Source organism: Carcharhinus amblyrhynchos, chromosome 4 (assembly GCF_965287045.1).
Source record: "Carcharhinus amblyrhynchos chromosome 4, sCarAmb.v2.hapA, whole genome shotgun sequence".
In the NCBI taxonomy this organism is placed as follows: Eukaryota; Metazoa; Chordata; class Chondrichthyes; order Carcharhiniformes; family Carcharhinidae; genus Carcharhinus; species Carcharhinus amblyrhynchos.
In genome coordinates, this window is record NC_137327.1 from 76,097,079 (window position 1) to 76,114,324 (window position 17,246).

At 40.6% G+C, this 17,246-nt stretch overlaps 1 protein-coding gene across 9 annotated transcripts in view; it reads left to right on the forward strand.

Annotated features, from left to right (window-relative positions):
• Nucleotides 1-10,078: 10,078 nt before the first annotated feature.
• The window catches only part of hdx (highly divergent homeobox), a 110,917-nt gene continuing 103,749 nt past the window's right edge, over nt 10,079-17,246 (forward strand). For 2 of the 9 annotated variants that reach the window (XM_080187375.1, XM_080187377.1), the window contains exons 1-2: nt 10,079-11,241; nt 16,080-16,190. In XM_080187375.1, the coding sequence (XP_080043501.1) occupies nt 16,173-16,190 (18 nt within the window). In that variant the 5' untranslated portion in view covers nt 10,079-11,241; nt 16,080-16,172. Of the gene's footprint in view, nt 11,242-16,077; nt 16,191-17,246 lie in introns of those variants that run through there. The other 7 variants (XM_080187369.1, XM_080187374.1, XM_080187372.1 and 4 more) reach the window with 5 other exon arrangements.

The window sequence follows — 17,246 nt, forward strand, 5'->3', positions numbered from 1 at the left end:
GTGAGAATAACACTCTTGAAATAGGATTGTTGATTTGAAGTTATTCCAGGTCCACTCTGCATCATATCTAAACCAATATATTTAAGGGTCCCACAAGCTTGACCTCAATTTTAAATTCTACTCTAACTTTATTAATAAGATATTTTTCAAATTCTGCATTATCACACTATAAGAAATCATCAACATGCATCATAAAGATGAGTAAAAGCTTCCATTGATGATTCCCAAAAAACATTGTGGGATCTTTCATTTGAACATAATGAGCACGATTTTCCCAGCTTGCTGTGCTGCTCGGAAAAGAACACGAGGCTGATTACCATAATGAAATTGTAATTTCAATATCATTTGTGATGCAGGGACAGTGTCATCCAAGCTCACTAATGTTACTGCCCAGCTGGGAGAGGTTCCCACCAGTGGGGATTAAAGCTGGTCTCCATCAATAAGGACCAGGCGTGATGGCCTTTCAGGGGTTGCCCTTCGGCTGTGCCAGTTTGGCACTGCCAGCCTGGCACCGAGGCAGTGCCAGCCTAGCTCCATAAGAACATAAGAACTTAAGAAATAGGAGCAGGAGTAAGTCATCTAACCCTTCGAGCCTGCCCCGCCATTCAATAAGATCATGGCTGATCTGAAGTGGATCAGTTCCACTTTCCTGCTTTCTCCCCGTAACCTTCCATAGCTTTGCCCACCAGGCACTGGGCAGTGATAAGAGGCAGGGCCTGAGGGGTCAGAGCCTTCTTGTGGGGATGAGAGGGGAAGCAGAGGATCACTGCGCACTCTGCATTAGGGTGGTGTGGAAGTGGGGTGATCGGGGTTGGCCATGGAGAGGGGGTGGGAGTTGGGGCTGGCAATCGGAGCTGGCCTGGGGGAGTTGGTGATCAGAGAAGACATTGGGAGGTTGGCAATTGTTGGGAGAAAGCGGTGGGACAGATTGGGAAAGGCATCAGGAGACTAGTAATTGGCAATCGGGAAGCTGGTGATTGGGGGTGCCAGTGCGCATGCGCCAATCTCCCTACTGAGAGACAGGCGTTTGTGCAGTGGCTTGCTCAGCGTGCTGATGCCAGCTTCTCGGGTGGGATTAGGTCCCATCCCCCTTACCAGTGTGAATCCCCCAGCAGACTCTGTGAAGCACAGAGTGCTGACAATTCACCCAACCAAAAAGTGGCTGGGAAAATCTCATTTTCCCATATGTTGGGCACTTAGTTTCTTTTTGGGAAAATCGTCCCCAATATATTTTCAGCAAAACCAATCGATGGGCAGCAACATGGCAGTGTTTAACACTGCTGCCTCACAGTGCCAGGACCAGGGTTCAATTCCCGACTTGGGTGACTGTCGATGTGGAGATTGCACATTCTCCCGTGTCTATGGGTTTCCTCCGGGTGCTCTGGTTTCCTCGCACAGTCCGAAACGTGCTGGTTAGGTGGATTGGCCATGCTAACTTCTCCTCAGTGTACCCGAACAAGCGCTGGAGTGCGGCAACTAGGAGATTTTCACAGTAATTTCATTGCTGTGTTAATGTAATCCTATTTGTGATAAAACAAACTTAGAAAGAAAATCTCACCAAAAAATACATTCAGGCCATTGACACAGCTGTTCAATTTTCATAGTTAACTTCTGCTTCTCTGGGATGTTTCAGAAACACTATCAAAATGCAGCTTTTATTTGGAATGGTCTATACTCCTGTGAATATGTGGTCAAAAGATTACTTTTCCAGCCTTGCAAGAATGCACGATAACATTTTAGCTAATCTATTCCACATATTGTTGTGCTGCAGGCACTATCACATACTACATAATAAACAGAATCTGTACTAAGGATTCGTACAGAACTCTATTTGACCAGTATAGTTTGTTCAGATTCATCGTTGTCATCTTCTTCCTTAGAATTCTATTCACCATGTACCATTTCAAGGATCCAGTCTCTCTACTTTGGGCAATTTGCCACATCTGAAGCACCCATTAACTGTTCCTCAGCCATTCTTGAGATTCACTTATCTATTATTGCTGTTCTAATTTTGTCTTCTACTCTAACAGCTAAATCTGCTAAAGGTGCCTTTACCTTCATTCTGCCTGTGTTTCCATTCCGTTGTTGAAGTGGAAATTTTTCTGCTTCTTGACTGTGATAGAGAGGCTCAACAAAATTCGTTCCGACCAAATAACTAGTCTTTATTTACGAAAGACTGCATGCAGCAATGGCAATAACTTGAGTTTGGAGAGCTGTCGCTACGACTTGCTAATTCCTTCTCAAGTCTGCGCTTACATAAAGAATCAGTTCAGTATTTATACATAATCATTATTAGTTTGCGTGACCAGAGCTTATTCAGGAATTCGATTAGTAGTAGCATCATAAGCAATGTCATAAATTGTGCTACAACCCGCTGACCTCCTTCGTCTCATCAGTCATACCTTTATCTTGTCCTTTGATAGAATAGAAGAAGGTCAGTGACTCCTCCATCCCTGACCTTATCTTATCTTACTTATACAGCCCGAGGTTATGCGGAGTCAGCCTCATCAGGTCTTGACCTTCTCTGGTTTTATTCATGTCTTAAGTTATGTGGAGTCAGTCTTATTAAGTCTTACAGGGGTCTGGCATTCTTGAATACCTTGATCAGCTTTCCTGATTTTGTACCAAATACTTGAACAATTTTCCCATCATGCCACTACTTCATTCGTACAATTTCACACCATTTAATCTTTCCATTATTTTGAAACCTGAGTATGGGATCTGGATGATTTTGAAATCGTGCAATCATTGAGTTGTTTAATCACACAGAGTTCCATTTGATCCATGAAGGCTAAAAGCGTTGACTTTCTCCCAAAAAAATTTTCCAAGGCAGGAGGCATCTTATCCAAAAGAGCTTCTCTCTCAGGGAGCTGGGCACAAGTTAAAACCAGTAACTTGTCCATACGAAACATGTTTGCACAATCCAGTGATATAAATGCCGTTTTCCCAATTGAATTTAGTTAATCTTTTATACAGTCTGTTAAAGTCCATGATGTATTCCTCCATGGAATAGCCATCTGTTTTCTGAAATCTATCAAAATCTGATCATGCCTTAGAGTAATTAATAGACCATTTTTCATGTAAATTTGATCCAATACCTCTAATAGAAGATCCAAACTTTCATCAGCGTTAAACTGATAGGCATCCATCCCACAAAATATTTCACTTCTGGTTGGAAGTGAAATATTCTCCTAACCCAACAACTACATTTACAGATTTTCTCTATTTATAGTGAGGAGCACAGTAACTCTCCAGTATTGACCACCATCTGCAGGCCATTAAACACAACTAATATACAATTAAAGGATATTCTGCTAATTAGTACTTCATTGTAATAACCTTGAAACCATGTGAATGTTCAAAATGAACATTCTTGATTTTCAGACAACAGAATCAGGAAGATAAACATCAGAGGAAGGAGACTTGCATTCCATCAAGCACTGTTCTGTTTGCTCGAGGTATTTAAATATGTTTTAAGTTTAATGCCAAGAATAAACATCAATCTAAAAACATCTGTATTGATCCATTAACTGTAAAAATAAGTAGTTCATTAGTAACAAATAGTTAGTTAAATGTTGGAGACCCAAAGGTACCATGTTTCTCCACAAAGAATGGAAGAGGAATATTTTTGTTGCATTATTGAAGGAGTTCAAAACATTCAATTATTGCACTAAAATGGTGGTGTGAACTCTGGGTGACTTAGGCACTTCAGGAGTAGATGATTTGAGGCTGAATCATCAGCGTAAGAATGAACAGCATTAGATGATGAGTCAAGATCATCAAAATGAAATCAAACTGAGAGATAAGAGGACAGCACCCTTGCAGAACCCAGATTTATGTGAAGAGCTTCTGAGTTAAACCTAGATAGGAACACATTGTCAAGAAACATGTTAGCCTTAAACCCAGCTTTCATGAAAGCACATAATATCAGGTGTCAACCAAAGCTTTGGAGACAGTCAATATCAAGGCCAATAATTTATCTATGTGTTCAACTTAAGCAATGAGATGACCAGCAGATGGCCATGTCAGCATGATGCATGTTATAATTAACAGTGCTATCTTCAAGACTCCATTAAAAGGTAGAAGATTTTGTGTTGGGTCTCTATTTATTTATTTCTTCATTATAATTGGTCAGCTTACTCTAGCACTTTACCATCTCCGGGCCTTACTCTTTATTATCCTTGTCAATGGGACTTGACTGTTACTGGCAAAGCAGAATTTATTGCCGTCCTTAGTGCTATAAAAGCTTGCAGAGAATGGGACTGCGGCTTAATGTAAGTTAAACTTGGTTATTGCTGGTAAATTCTCTTTCCTGCAAATGATTATTGAACAGTCTGACTTTTCCAACAATCACGAACTACCATTATCATTTCCTGGTCCACAAACAATCAGATTTCTTCAACTGCATTTCACAACTTTCTAAGATGGGAGTTACAAATACATTAACTTTATTAAATGACTTTCTACATTTGTTTTCTGGGAGAATAGAATATACTGGAAAACCTGGTATCATGGTCTTCTAATTTTCAATCTAGTTGGAATATAATGGATCAAAGTCTTATTTCTCCGTCAGTTCAAGATGGTTAACAAAAATTACTTTGGACAATCTCAGTCTAGCTCCAAATGATGTCTGTCCATATGAAAAAACTGACTTCCATTGTAAAATACCTTGGGCTCATTCTGAAGCATTTTATTGTCAATGATTTACTTAAAAAGTGTAATCATTGCTGTTTCATTGGCAAACACTAACCATTTTATGTACAACATGATCCATCTAACAGCAATGATAAAGTTAGCAGTTACATTTTTTGGTATTGGTTTAGGGATAAATATCTGCCAGAACATTAGAGCAACTTTCTTGAAGGATAAATATTGGTTAGGACAGCAAGGCTAACGCTTATTGTTCTTTGAAATAGTGCCATGGAATCTTTTACATGCACTTCAGAGGGCAGATGCTGCCTTGCTATTACATCTCAACCAAAAGGCAGCATCCACAAGAGTGCAGCACTCTTTTCAATAATGCACTGAAGTGTCAGCCCTGATTACTTGAATCTGGAACCTTTGACTTAGGCAACAGTGCTATCAATTGAGCCACTTCTGACACACCTAAAGGTGTGTAAATCAATTGTTCCCTTATTTGGTTAAGATTCCTAATCAGTGTTCAGCTATTGCGGTGGAGACTTATTCATCATCATATACTGCAACGTACATACTGGCATTGTACAAACATGGAGAAATACACTTTTTGCTACTTTTTGATAATTATAGGTAAACTACATTGCAATGTATCATTATTGTTGACTTGAACACCAAAATGTATTGCTTGTTTGTCCTTTGAGGGGAAGATAACCATGATCACCATCTGGCAGTGTTTGGTATGGTTCTGGTCGGTACAGAGGTTACAGTTAAGGCTGATCTGCGTCCATAAGGTTCTGCTGCAAATACTTCAGGATGATGGAGTTTTAGACAAGTTGCTGGCTTGGGAATTCCTCTCCCAGTGTTCTCCCTCTGCTTAGAATCATAGAATGCTACAGTGCAGAAGGAGTCCATTTGGCTCATCGAGCCTGCACCGACAACAATCAAACAGGGCTGGACAGACTGGATACAGAAATGTTGTTTTCTCTGGCTGCAAGATATAGACATGATGTGGAGATGCCGGCGTTGGACTGGGGTAAACCCAGTAAGAAGTCTCACAACACCAGGTTAAAGTGGAAAGTTTCCGCACACCTGACAAAGGAACAGTGTTTCCGAAAGCTTGTGAGTTTACTATCAAATAAACTGGTTGGACTTTAACCTGGTGTTGCGAGATTTCTTACTGCAAGATATAGAACCAGGGGTCACAGTCTCAGAATGTGGGTTAGGCTGTTTAGGACTGAAATTAGGATGTTTTTCAGTCAGAAGTGCTAACTCTGTGGAATTCTCTATCACAGAAGGAGGTGGAGGCCAAATCACTGAATAAAAATCGATAGATTTCTAGACTTTTAAGATGTCAAGGGGTATGGGGGAGTGCTAGAGTATGGCATCAAGGTAGAGGATCAGCCATGATCACGTTGGATGGCAAAGCAGGCTCAAAGGGCCAAATGGTCTGTTCCTGCTCTTATTTTCTATGTTTCTCTGTTTCAATTAATCCCCTCCTTCGAATCTCTTCCCTCACTCCACTTGAAGACTGTGCTCAGTCTCAGCTCTACCTTGTAACACGGAGGAATATTGATAAGTGTACATAGTTAGCCTTCACATAGATCATCAGTCACATTTAAAAGTGCATTCATTTATACCCAATTAGCTCGACTAGGTCTGAATTTCCTCAGATGGCAAATAATGTCAAATTACTACTCCATGTTCAATTACATAACTCAATTAATTTTTGATCCCTTTCACCCAACCTTCTGACTCAAGCCTGGTGAGATCCAGACAGTGCAGCACGTGTCCGGGGCCAAGCTTTGAAGTCCAGCAGCATCGGTGAACGAGGACACATCCTCTTTATACAGCATTAGCTGTTGTAAATCATATAAGTTTAAAGGTCTATTGAAATTTTAAGCCCTTTATAGGCCAGGGGAAAGGTAAATGTCTAATGTAACTGGATAGAATTTAGGAGTGGAGGTGGCAGTTAGAGTCAGGCCTGCTAGGAATGTTACGCAGATGAGGGAAATCCCATAGGTTGGGGGAGCTAGTCAAGTGGTGTCCCTGGGAGATTGGGCAGTCCTGTGGGGCGTCAGTCTATGTCTGTACAATCATTACTCAAAAGTTAGAAGTGGTTTCAATCCGAACTTTTTCTGGGTAACTATTAATATTTTGCAATGGAACCATTCAAAGATTGCAATTTAAATTGCATTTTTGGATGATTCCCAGCGCAAGGCAATTGTCCAAAGGGAAGCTAGCACTTCTGGGCAATTGCCATGCAAACTTTACCCAACCCCCAATAGAGAAGCTCAGAAATTATATTCCAATTTGTTCACTGTTTTGAAAAAATACACAACTAAATGGGGAAGGAACATGTCAATGAGCAAGATGTTTTCAAACAATCTCTCTCATCTTCCTCAAACAACATATTTCAGCCTTGAAGTCACACTTCTGATTCTATGAATACATATACATATACACGTAATATATAGCATTTAAGTTAGACACACACGCGTAGACATAGTTACTTAATGGGTAAATACTGCATGCCAATTCAATTCTGCATGTCTGAGAAACAGTCCAACAATTTAGAGACAGAAGAAGAGTCAAGAGAAATGGACGACAGGTAATGCTGGGTATTGTTGGCGTTTATGTAGCAGTGCACCCCCTCATGCAGGTTTCATGGTGGGATGACATCAATGGGAAATCCTACTGACAGTGGCAGGACTTGAAAATCCCACTGCCAGTGAACAGCGCACCACCTCCCACCGCCGGGAAACACGCGGCTGGGAGGCCAGAGAATTTCCCCCTGTAGAAAATGATGTCAAGATTTTGGATAATGTTGCTAAGGAGCAGCTTGCGAATGAGAAAAAGAGGGGGATAGGGTAAATATTTGGCGGACACCAGAGGTAACGGTATGGAAGTAAGGAGAAAGGGCAAGGCTTTGTTGGTGATTCTCCAGCTATGGTAGAATAAATAAGAATGAAAGAGGCAAATGCAGTCCCATACATCCAGATGACAGTGAAGAGGTGTTGGGAGTCGGATTTTGTAGACAACCAAGCCAAAGGATGCAGACAAATCAGAAAGAATAATTCACCTTTGTCACAATTAAACTAGCATGTGACTTGTGACATAAATAAGCTGTGTCTTGGTACAACAATGGGGTCAGAAACATGATTGGAGGGATCCAAACAAGGCACTCCAAGGAAGATGGACATAGAAACGAGAGGCAGAAACGTGTTCAAAGGGGTGTTTTAGAGGTGACTGCATTTGGCAAAGATGGAGTTCAGGGGTTAGTTTTTGGGAAAAAGGGTGACAGCAACAGATTTGAAGGCGAGGACAGTACAGGAAAGGAACTCATTAATAATGTCACTTAACTTTGGAGTCAGGAAAGGAAATTGAATGCCAGCTGATTAGGTACAGGATCTAGTGAGTATAACGTGGGTATCATCAACAAGATGAGTTTGGCGAGAACATGAGGGAGGACAAGAGGGTAGCTAGAGAAAAAAGCAATTTCAAGGTTAGGACAAGGGAATCTTAAGAAGAAAATGGGCTCTCTGAGATGGGCGAAGAGCTGAAAACAGTAGAGGCTACTGATAAATAGCTTTGATCTTCAAGATAATAGTTGTGCCAAGCTATACAAATGTAACAAAATCAGAATTATTTTTATTTCTCGATTCCAACTGCCCAACTGCGTTTATTGCATTTTGTTTCCATTTCAACACCCAAAATTATTCCATTTTCTTGAGTTAGAATAAAGATTTAACAACAGCAATTTGCATTTATATAGTATGTCACAAGGAACACGAGTTATCAAAACAGAATTTGACACAGAGTCACAGAAGAAGATATTAGGGTGTATGACCAAAACTTGTAAAAGAGGTAGGTTTTAAACAGTACTTTAGAGGAGGAAAGAGAGATAGAGAGATGGACATTGTACAGAGGGAATTCCAGAGTTTAGGGTCTCAGCAGCTGAAGGCATGGCCACCAATGCAAAAAATGATTTAAATTGGGATGTGCAGGTGGACAGAATTAGAAGAGTACAGAAAACTCAAAAGGTTGTAGGTGCCAAAGAATTTGCAAAGAGAAGTGGGAGGTGGGGGAGGGGGCAGTGTCAAGACATGGATGGATGGATATCATGGATGGGTATGAAAAACAAGGATCAGAATTTTAAAATTAAGACATTGCTCAATCAGGAGTCAATGTAGGTTAATAAGCACATGGGTGATGGGTGAATAGAACTAGGTGTGAGTTAGGAAATGGACAACAGAATTTTGGATAAGATTAAATTTATGAAGGATGGAACATGGGAGTCCAGCCAGGGGGGCATTGGAAAAATCAAGTCGAGGTAACAAAGGGAAAGGTGCACCAGATGAACTGAAACAAGGGTGGAATTGAGTGATGTTATGAATGGAGGACCTCTTAGTGATGGTGTAGATTTGTGCCTTTAAGCTTATCTTGGGGTCAGTATGACACCAAGTTTGCAACCATGCTGTTTCAGCCTCAGATAGCTGCAAGAAGAGGGATGGAGCTAGTGAGTGAGAAGTGGTAGACTGAGGACAATGATTTTGGTCTCCCCAATATTTAGTTGGAGGAAATTAAAGGAAAGGTTTGCCCCAAAGATGAATGTCCAAACACATATCCTCTCCATCACCAAGATTTTCTAGTTCCCTTCTCCATAAGATTGTAGGCTCTGACCCTATCTCAGCTCATCAGCTTTTGAAACCCTCAATCAATATTGCCTCTGGACTTGACTATTTCTTTGGTTGGTCTCCCACCATTCATAAACTTTTATCTTAAATTTTGCTGGCCATATCTTAAGTTGCACTCTCCACCTGTTCTTTCTGATTTACAGCGGTTTCCAGTCCAACAAACGTTCATGCCAAAATCCTCAATCATTGGGCAGGATTTTACAGCCTCACTCACTCCAAAATCAGAAAATCCCACACAAAATCAACAGACGTTTGCATGGTCCGTGTCCTGCCAGCTATGATTCCCTTGGTGGGCATTATGGGAAAACTCCACCTATTGTTTACAAATCCCCTATTGCCTCACTCCCTCCCAATCTCAAAATTCCCCTGAGCCTCTGCATTCTGCAAATTGTGGTCTCTTGTATATCACTGATTTTAATTGTTCCACCACTGGTGACCATACTTCCATTCAATCTGGCCTGAAGTTCCAGAATTCTCTCCTTTTTGACACTGTACCCTTTTTCCTAAAGATGCACCCTATAACTTACCTCTGAGCAAGCTGATCATCTGTCCTTGTATCTTCTTCTGTAATTCATTTTTATAATGTTTTTACTGATATTGCTCTTGTGAGCGCCTCTGGAAATTCATTTACCTTAAAGATGCTATAAGTTATTGAAATTTGTTTCTAGTGATCAAATAAAACAGAATTGAGAAGGTAAACTAAAAGAATCAAAAACTATTCCACTTTATTTGCAAGTTTTCAATTAATAATTTACAACACAAAATCATTAAACACTGACAGCCCACAAGATGCAATTCCAAGATTTGGATAATGGAATTCGTTCTAACACAAAAGAAACTGAGCTCTTGTGCTGTTGGTCAGTTTTCCCCATCTTCAACCTGACACAATGTTTCCCGAATCCCTTTTAGTTCTTCGTGTTGCCAAACTCGTACATAAGAAATCTTGTCCCTCTCCAGTTCTCTCCTGTAACTGCACTTTTTGTCCCCTCATCACTCTTTCTGTGATTGGCCTGTTTAAGTCCGCGTCTTCAAATTAGCATTTCAAAATAAGGCGACAAATGAAAACTTTTAAATACTGCAAAATAAATGATTTGGCACAAGTACTTGCAACTCCTAATTGCCCAACGTTTTCAATTTTCATACTAACTTTTTTTAAATATAAGAATGCATATTCCATCTAGTGGCAGACTAGTTACTTTCAATCGAGTAACGTTGCTGAGAACAAACTGCTGAAGAGTGTCTGTTCTTTGGGAATAAAGTAAGAGGCCAGTCTGCAAAATGTAAGCAGTTTTGATCTCTGCCGACAGCCGCCTTCTCTGTGACACACGCGCATTGCTCGAGTTATTGATCATCTTCTAGTTGACGCAAAAATCTGCTTCAAAAACATCAGTGTCAGACATCAGAAATCATGGTCAAACGGCCAACTCCCGTTACTATTTAGCGTGAAAGAAAAGTTTGGGGGGGGGGGGAGCGGTGGATCTGATCAATTGTCAAGTGCCTCAAATCTTGGAACTTTACTCTAAATATCCTTCAACAACTATTTACCTGATTTCTCTTTTCTCCCGCCTGGGGAAAGGTGGAGTGTAGTGTCGAATGGTGTATGTTTACTAATGGAAATGCGTCACATTAGTCTTTGTTTTTATATATGTGGGAAATCACACAAAACAAGCCCTCGAGCATCAGGACTCGCGCCAGGGCCCCGTTGCCAGGGCGACGGGCGGGTGCCGTTGATTTTGGACTGCGCCTGCGCACCACCCCCAGCTGCCCAGCTTGCGATTGGCCCCTGCCGCCTCCGACGTCATGATCATGAGAGCAGGTGTGATTGGACGTGGCTGATTTTATTGTCTGGCTCGGAGAGCAGGAGAAATCTGCTGAATTGATATCCTCCTGATTTTTACAGGGCTTGAAGGTACGCGCTGCTGATTTTACCGTGAATTCAACTGAATTTAGAGGGATTTCTTCCTTATCCCTCCCTTCCCAGCCTTGCGGTCGTGAACAGGCGGCAGGCGGGTTCTTGTTTCAAAACAAGTGGCTAAAGTTGCAGTGGTTAGCGTGGCCTGGCCGCCAGCTGCTGGTAGGTCAAATCCGCCTCCATCCAAATATTCAACTTCAGACTTTTTCTTTTCACAAAATGCTTTCCTGTCATGGTGCGGCCGCCGGCAAACTTTCCGTGAGCAGAAAAGCGAGAGGTGGGGGAAAAATTCCCTCCCTCCCTCCTCGGCAACGGTATCCATCTCGCCCTCTCCTCACTATCCGCCCCCCCCACCCCCCGTCCGTCCAGTCTTGGCGGATCCGGCAGGCGGGCGGGGAGGATAAACATACACACAGATTGGAGGAGGATTTCACCAGAATGGCCCAGGCGGTATGACTCCACTCATGCGCACTGCTGCAAACTGCTGGGATCTGTCTAGTTTCACGTTGGGGAGGGGTGATAGGGTATAAACCTGGTGCAACAACAGATAGCGCTGTGTGTTCTAGTATGACACTAAAATATAATGCAATGATATAATACAAAATGCTACCCACTATAAACTGATACAACAGCCCAATAGGTTTTGGGTGGAATATAAACTTCACATGGTAGCACAGTTTAAGAAAACAATGCAGTAATAGCACTTTTAATCTCAAATAAGTGCTGTATTATAACTAACAATGCAGCACAATATAATGTATTATAACAGAACATTTAGTGTAATGTAACTATAGTATATCTAAACAAGGCACTGAAATATGATGTAAACTAATCCCATGTTTTGGTCAGTATAACCACGGTATTATGTAAGAATGCATCACAATATAATCAAATACCAACACATTTATTCTGTTGTAACTATAGTATGATATGTGAGGCACCACAATATGATCCTATGGTATAATTATTGTAATATCCAGAATATAGTTTTACAACAACATAATCGAACAAGGCAGTTTAAAATAACATGATACAATATGCCAACATATGAGAGTGGAATGAGTTCTCATATATAAAAGAGCACTAGGAAATATAACATAATTTAACACAACATAATGTGTCCCAGTTTAGCAACCAACAATATAATTTAACAGAATGCAGTTATACAAACATGACATAATTTAAGCTAGAATGCAATACAATGTCATGTACATCATCGAATGGAATGCTGGCCTTTATAGCGAGGGGGATAGAATATAAAAGCAGGGAGGTCTTGCTGCAACTGTGCAGGGTACTGGTGAGGCTGCAGCTGGAGTACTGTGTGCAGTTTTGGTTGCGGCACTTGCACAAGGATATTTTGGCCTTGGAGGGAGTGCAGAGGAGGTTCACTAGGCTGATACCGGAGATGAGGGGGTTGGACTGTGAAGAGAGACTAAATAGACTGGGTCTGTACTCGTTAGAGTTTAGAAGGATGAGGGAGCATCTTATAGAGACTTATAAGATGATGAAAGGGATGGATAGGGTAGAGGTAGAGAGATTCTTCCTGCTTAGAAAGGATAGCAAGCTAGAGGGCACAGCCTCAAGATAAGGGGGGCGCAGTTTAGATCAGAGTTGAGGAGGAACTTCTTCACTCAAAGGGTGGCGAATCTCTGGAATTCTCTGCCCGTTGAAGTGGTGGAGGCTACCTCGCTAAATATATTTAAGTCACGGGTAGATAGGTTTTTGACAGACAAGGGAATTAAGAGTTATAGGGAGACAGCGGGAAAGTGGAACTGATCCACTTCAGATCAGCCATGATCTTATTGAATGGCGGGGCAGGCTCGAAGGGCTAGATGGCCTACTCCTACTTCTTGTGTTCTTATGTAACTCCGTTCAATCCAATTCAATGTAGCGCTGCACAGTTCAGTGTAACACTGAACTTGAGTCTTCTAAGTTTTTTCATTCTTTGGATCCACTTTTACTATTATTTATCTATTTTATGTACTGCAATTCCTAAAATTCTGAATAATTTAACTTTCCCTTGCAAAGCCCTGTATCAAAACCATTGTTTACATTTTAAATGAAGTAATTGACAATTACAGTGGTTAGTTATAGAAAACCATCCTATAGAATTAATTGCCAACAATTTTTTTGCTAGCAAGGGCCACATGATTGTGCAAAATAATAGATTCTGTCCTCTGAAAGAACAATGTTCTCCATGAGAAGGCAAATTTTTTCAGGATATTAGGACCTGTTAAGAGGTCACTTTTTTTTTGATCATTTTCTCATGCCTCAAGTAAAATACAACTTTTCAATGTAATGTTGGGCTGATTTTGGAGCAGTAAGGTTTGCTGTTTAATTTAAAAATAGTGGCAAAAACAAGTTCTCCATTTCCAATGCAGGCCTCCTTTTTAACCTTTCTCTTGCCAGTGAATACTCAATTCATGACTTTGGGGTCAACCTTAATTTATTTTGAAACCATTCTAAAACACTGTGCCAGTGCTAAGTGCTGATATAGCTGTTGGGACGAAGAGAATCAAAGGATATGGAGGGAAGATGGAATCAGTTGGGTGATCAGTCATGATTATAATGAATGGTGGAGCAGGCTCGAAGGGCTGAATGGTCTACTCCTGCACCTATCTTCGATGTTTGTATCTATATATTTTTAAATTACTTGTTGTTGCAAGTTTAAGGCTATTCCTCCTCTTTGTTCCTCACCAGATATCTAGTGGCATGGTGGTGAACTGATTTATTGAACTGCTGTAGTCTGTGTCATTTGGATACACCCACAGCACTATTAGGTAGAGAGTTCCAGAATTTTGTATAGAGAAGCTGTTTCCAATGGCCGAAAGGTTGATAAGTAGAACGCAGATTTAAGGTAACTGGCAAAAAAACCAGAGACGAAACAAGAAAAAAATGTTGTCTCCTATTCTGTACTATCCTCTGATTCCATGACCATGCAGAAGGCATCCTAGATTATCTTTCCTAGTTGGCTTTATCTGCTCCTAACCAAATGATTCTGGATTTAGTTGTCTTGCTTTTTGCTGATCTTAGCCAAGATCAGCTAATTCAGTAAAAATGGAAAGACTGTAGGGCAACTGCATTCATAAAGAGTCTTTATTGTCAGAGAAGCCCCAAAGGCATTTCACAAGAGCATTATCAAGCCAAATTTGACACAGCCACAAAAGGGAGGTACTAGAACAGGTGATAATCCTTGTTCAGGAAGGTGGATGTTTAAGGAGGGGAGGGCACAGATCAGAGAGAGAGATAGATTTGGGGAGGGAATTCTCCCCAGTTTATGGTCCACTCAGCAGAAGGTACGGTTTCCAGTGGCAAAATGATTTTAAAATCAGAGGCCTTGAGGGCTGTCAGAGGTTACCGATAGGGAGAGGCAAAGCCGTGGAGTGATTTGAGAACAGATGAGGGATTTAAAATTGAAGTGGTGTTGGATCTGGAGCCACAGTAGGTTAGTGAGCATTGGGATGATAAGTAGACAAGACTTGTTGAGAATTATAATTACTATGAAATATTTATTCATGTTTGCACAGAGTATATTGGTCTGTTATTTGAACAGCAATGTGGTAAATGAGGATTAGAATGTGTACTTTGCAGCTTCAACTGGTTATAGTCCTAGTGATAATTTTATATCATTTTTGCACTGAAAAGTAGTTGAATTAAGCAACATGAATAATAGAACAAGGTGGGAACTTTGAATTGTCAAATCATTCACGTGTGTGTGTGTGTGTGTTAGCATTTACGTTGTGGGTTATGATCTATCAGATGCTTTAGAGCGTAAGATGAGGTTGTAATGATGACAAAACAATGCTCAGTGTTATTACTCTGTAAAGCTGGTGTCTCCAAGTCTGGTTAAATGTAGGAATCAAGAAGTTACTCTCAAGGTGCTCCTCTGCAGAGTGCATTGTTGAATTTGCAGATGCACTCGTCAAATCACTGGTTTCTGTGCTGTGAACAACGTTTTAGGCACCAGTCCCATTGCAAAATATTTGGAGATGTTACATCTGATGTTTTTAAAGTTTTTAGAGTTTTTAATGGAGGGCTAAGTCATAATCACAGATGAACAACCTCTTTGGTAATGGAAAGCACAATTCTAGAAACCTGGGATGTCATGTCTATTCTTTGATAAATTCCATACATTTTTTAAATTGTTAATTTTTATTTTACATTTTAAAGTGTGATTGCTCTGTTTCCCATGTGTATGTCCCAAATGTTATTTCACTCTCTGAAATGATTGAAAAAAAATAGTTTTTAAAAAAATTTCCTGGTTTGATATATGTGGGAATTCTTCAATCTGATTGGCTGCTTGATGACTTCAGTGCTCTTGAATGCCACAGATCTTTTGAACATGGTGCCAGAATGAAATTGATAATAGGGAAATTTGTTGCCACCCAGCCAAGTAGATCTTTGTGGACAGTTTTCTTCGATGTTAGCAATGAATGTATTCCCTGTTGCCATCAACCAGAAAACACGGGCCTTTGTGTTGCCATCTTGTAACCATTGAGGCAACAGTTTTAAATCCTGTGGAAAGCTGTAGGAATGTGACAAAGGGGATTGAAAGTGCAGTTGCAACGTCCTACAGGTAACCAAAAGAGTGGCTTGAGTCCTTGCACTTTGCTGCAGTAGTTGAGAAATAAAAATAATTTTATTTTCGTTGGCTGAGCCATGGAAAAAGCCCATTTTATTTAATAAATACAAGGGTCTGTATCCAATTCCTTATCAGACTGTGGGTGCAATTACTCTGTTACCATTCAATCATACCTTTTAAAATGTTGAAAATTACTCCTTTGAAGAAACCAGTTGTATTTTTTGTATTTAAAAACCACTGGTTTCACCTCCAGCTGAGGAACCGTGCAGTGCGAGGTGGAGTCGCAGTCTTGTCTTACAAAGTTATCTTCGATCGAGTGTGACAGGAGGGTCGGGAGCCAATCAGAATGGGGGATTGTCCACAGGTATGATTGAATTGATACAAAATGTAACCAGGTAAACATGATGGTGTTGCATAAGGAATTTTGTTAAATGGGGTTAGATGCAAGATTATCTGGGCTTGCGTGACCCAAGCCAAATAACCAAAAACTTGAAACATTTATAATTACAATATTCACAATGGCTTGTTGGGTAAAACTTGAAATATGAACAGTATTTCAGCTGATTAAAAAGGCGCTAAATCATTAATAGGTCTGAGACATAAGCTATCTTTCTGTTAACACAAGCTATATTTACACTACAATTACCGTATCAGTGTGAGGATGTTCTATTTTATAGTAACACAGATCTATAACCATAACGTTAGCATTAGTACAAAGTAGTTTGCTTCAGACTAACACCGTAGTGCAGTCTAATATTATATGGCTTAAGATGCAATGTTTGGGCATTGCAAACTTTATATTTTGAGTATTATTACTGCAGACTTTTAATTTTAGACAACTATTCTTCCAGCATCATACACTCATACATCAGATCAACATGGCAAGGTTGCAGAGGAGAGCTTGGTCTACTTTGCTAAATCTGTGCTTTAACTCCAACCTCAACAGAGCAACCTCTTCATCAGTGTAGTGTTATTTCTATTTCCCACACCAACGATGCTGCTTAAATGGCATTGTCCATTAGTGCCTGTTTAGAGAGAGTCACAGGCCAAATATGCTTCCTAGAAACTAAATTTAGAATCATAGAATCTCTACAATGCAGAAGGAGGCCATTTAGCTCATCGAGTCTGAACCGACTCCCTGAAAGAGCATCTTACCCAGACCAATCTCTGCCACCCTATCTTCGTAACCCTACCCATTTACCTCACAAATCTCCCTAACCTGCACATCTTGGGACACCAAGGGGCAATTTAGCATGGCCAATCCACCTAACCTGCACATCTTTGGACAATGGAGGAGGGAAATCAGAGCACATGGAGGAAAATGACACAGACACAGGGAGAACATGCAAACTCCACACAGTCGTCCAAAACTACATTCAAACCTGGGTCCCTGGTGCTGAAAAAGCAGTGCTAACTGCTG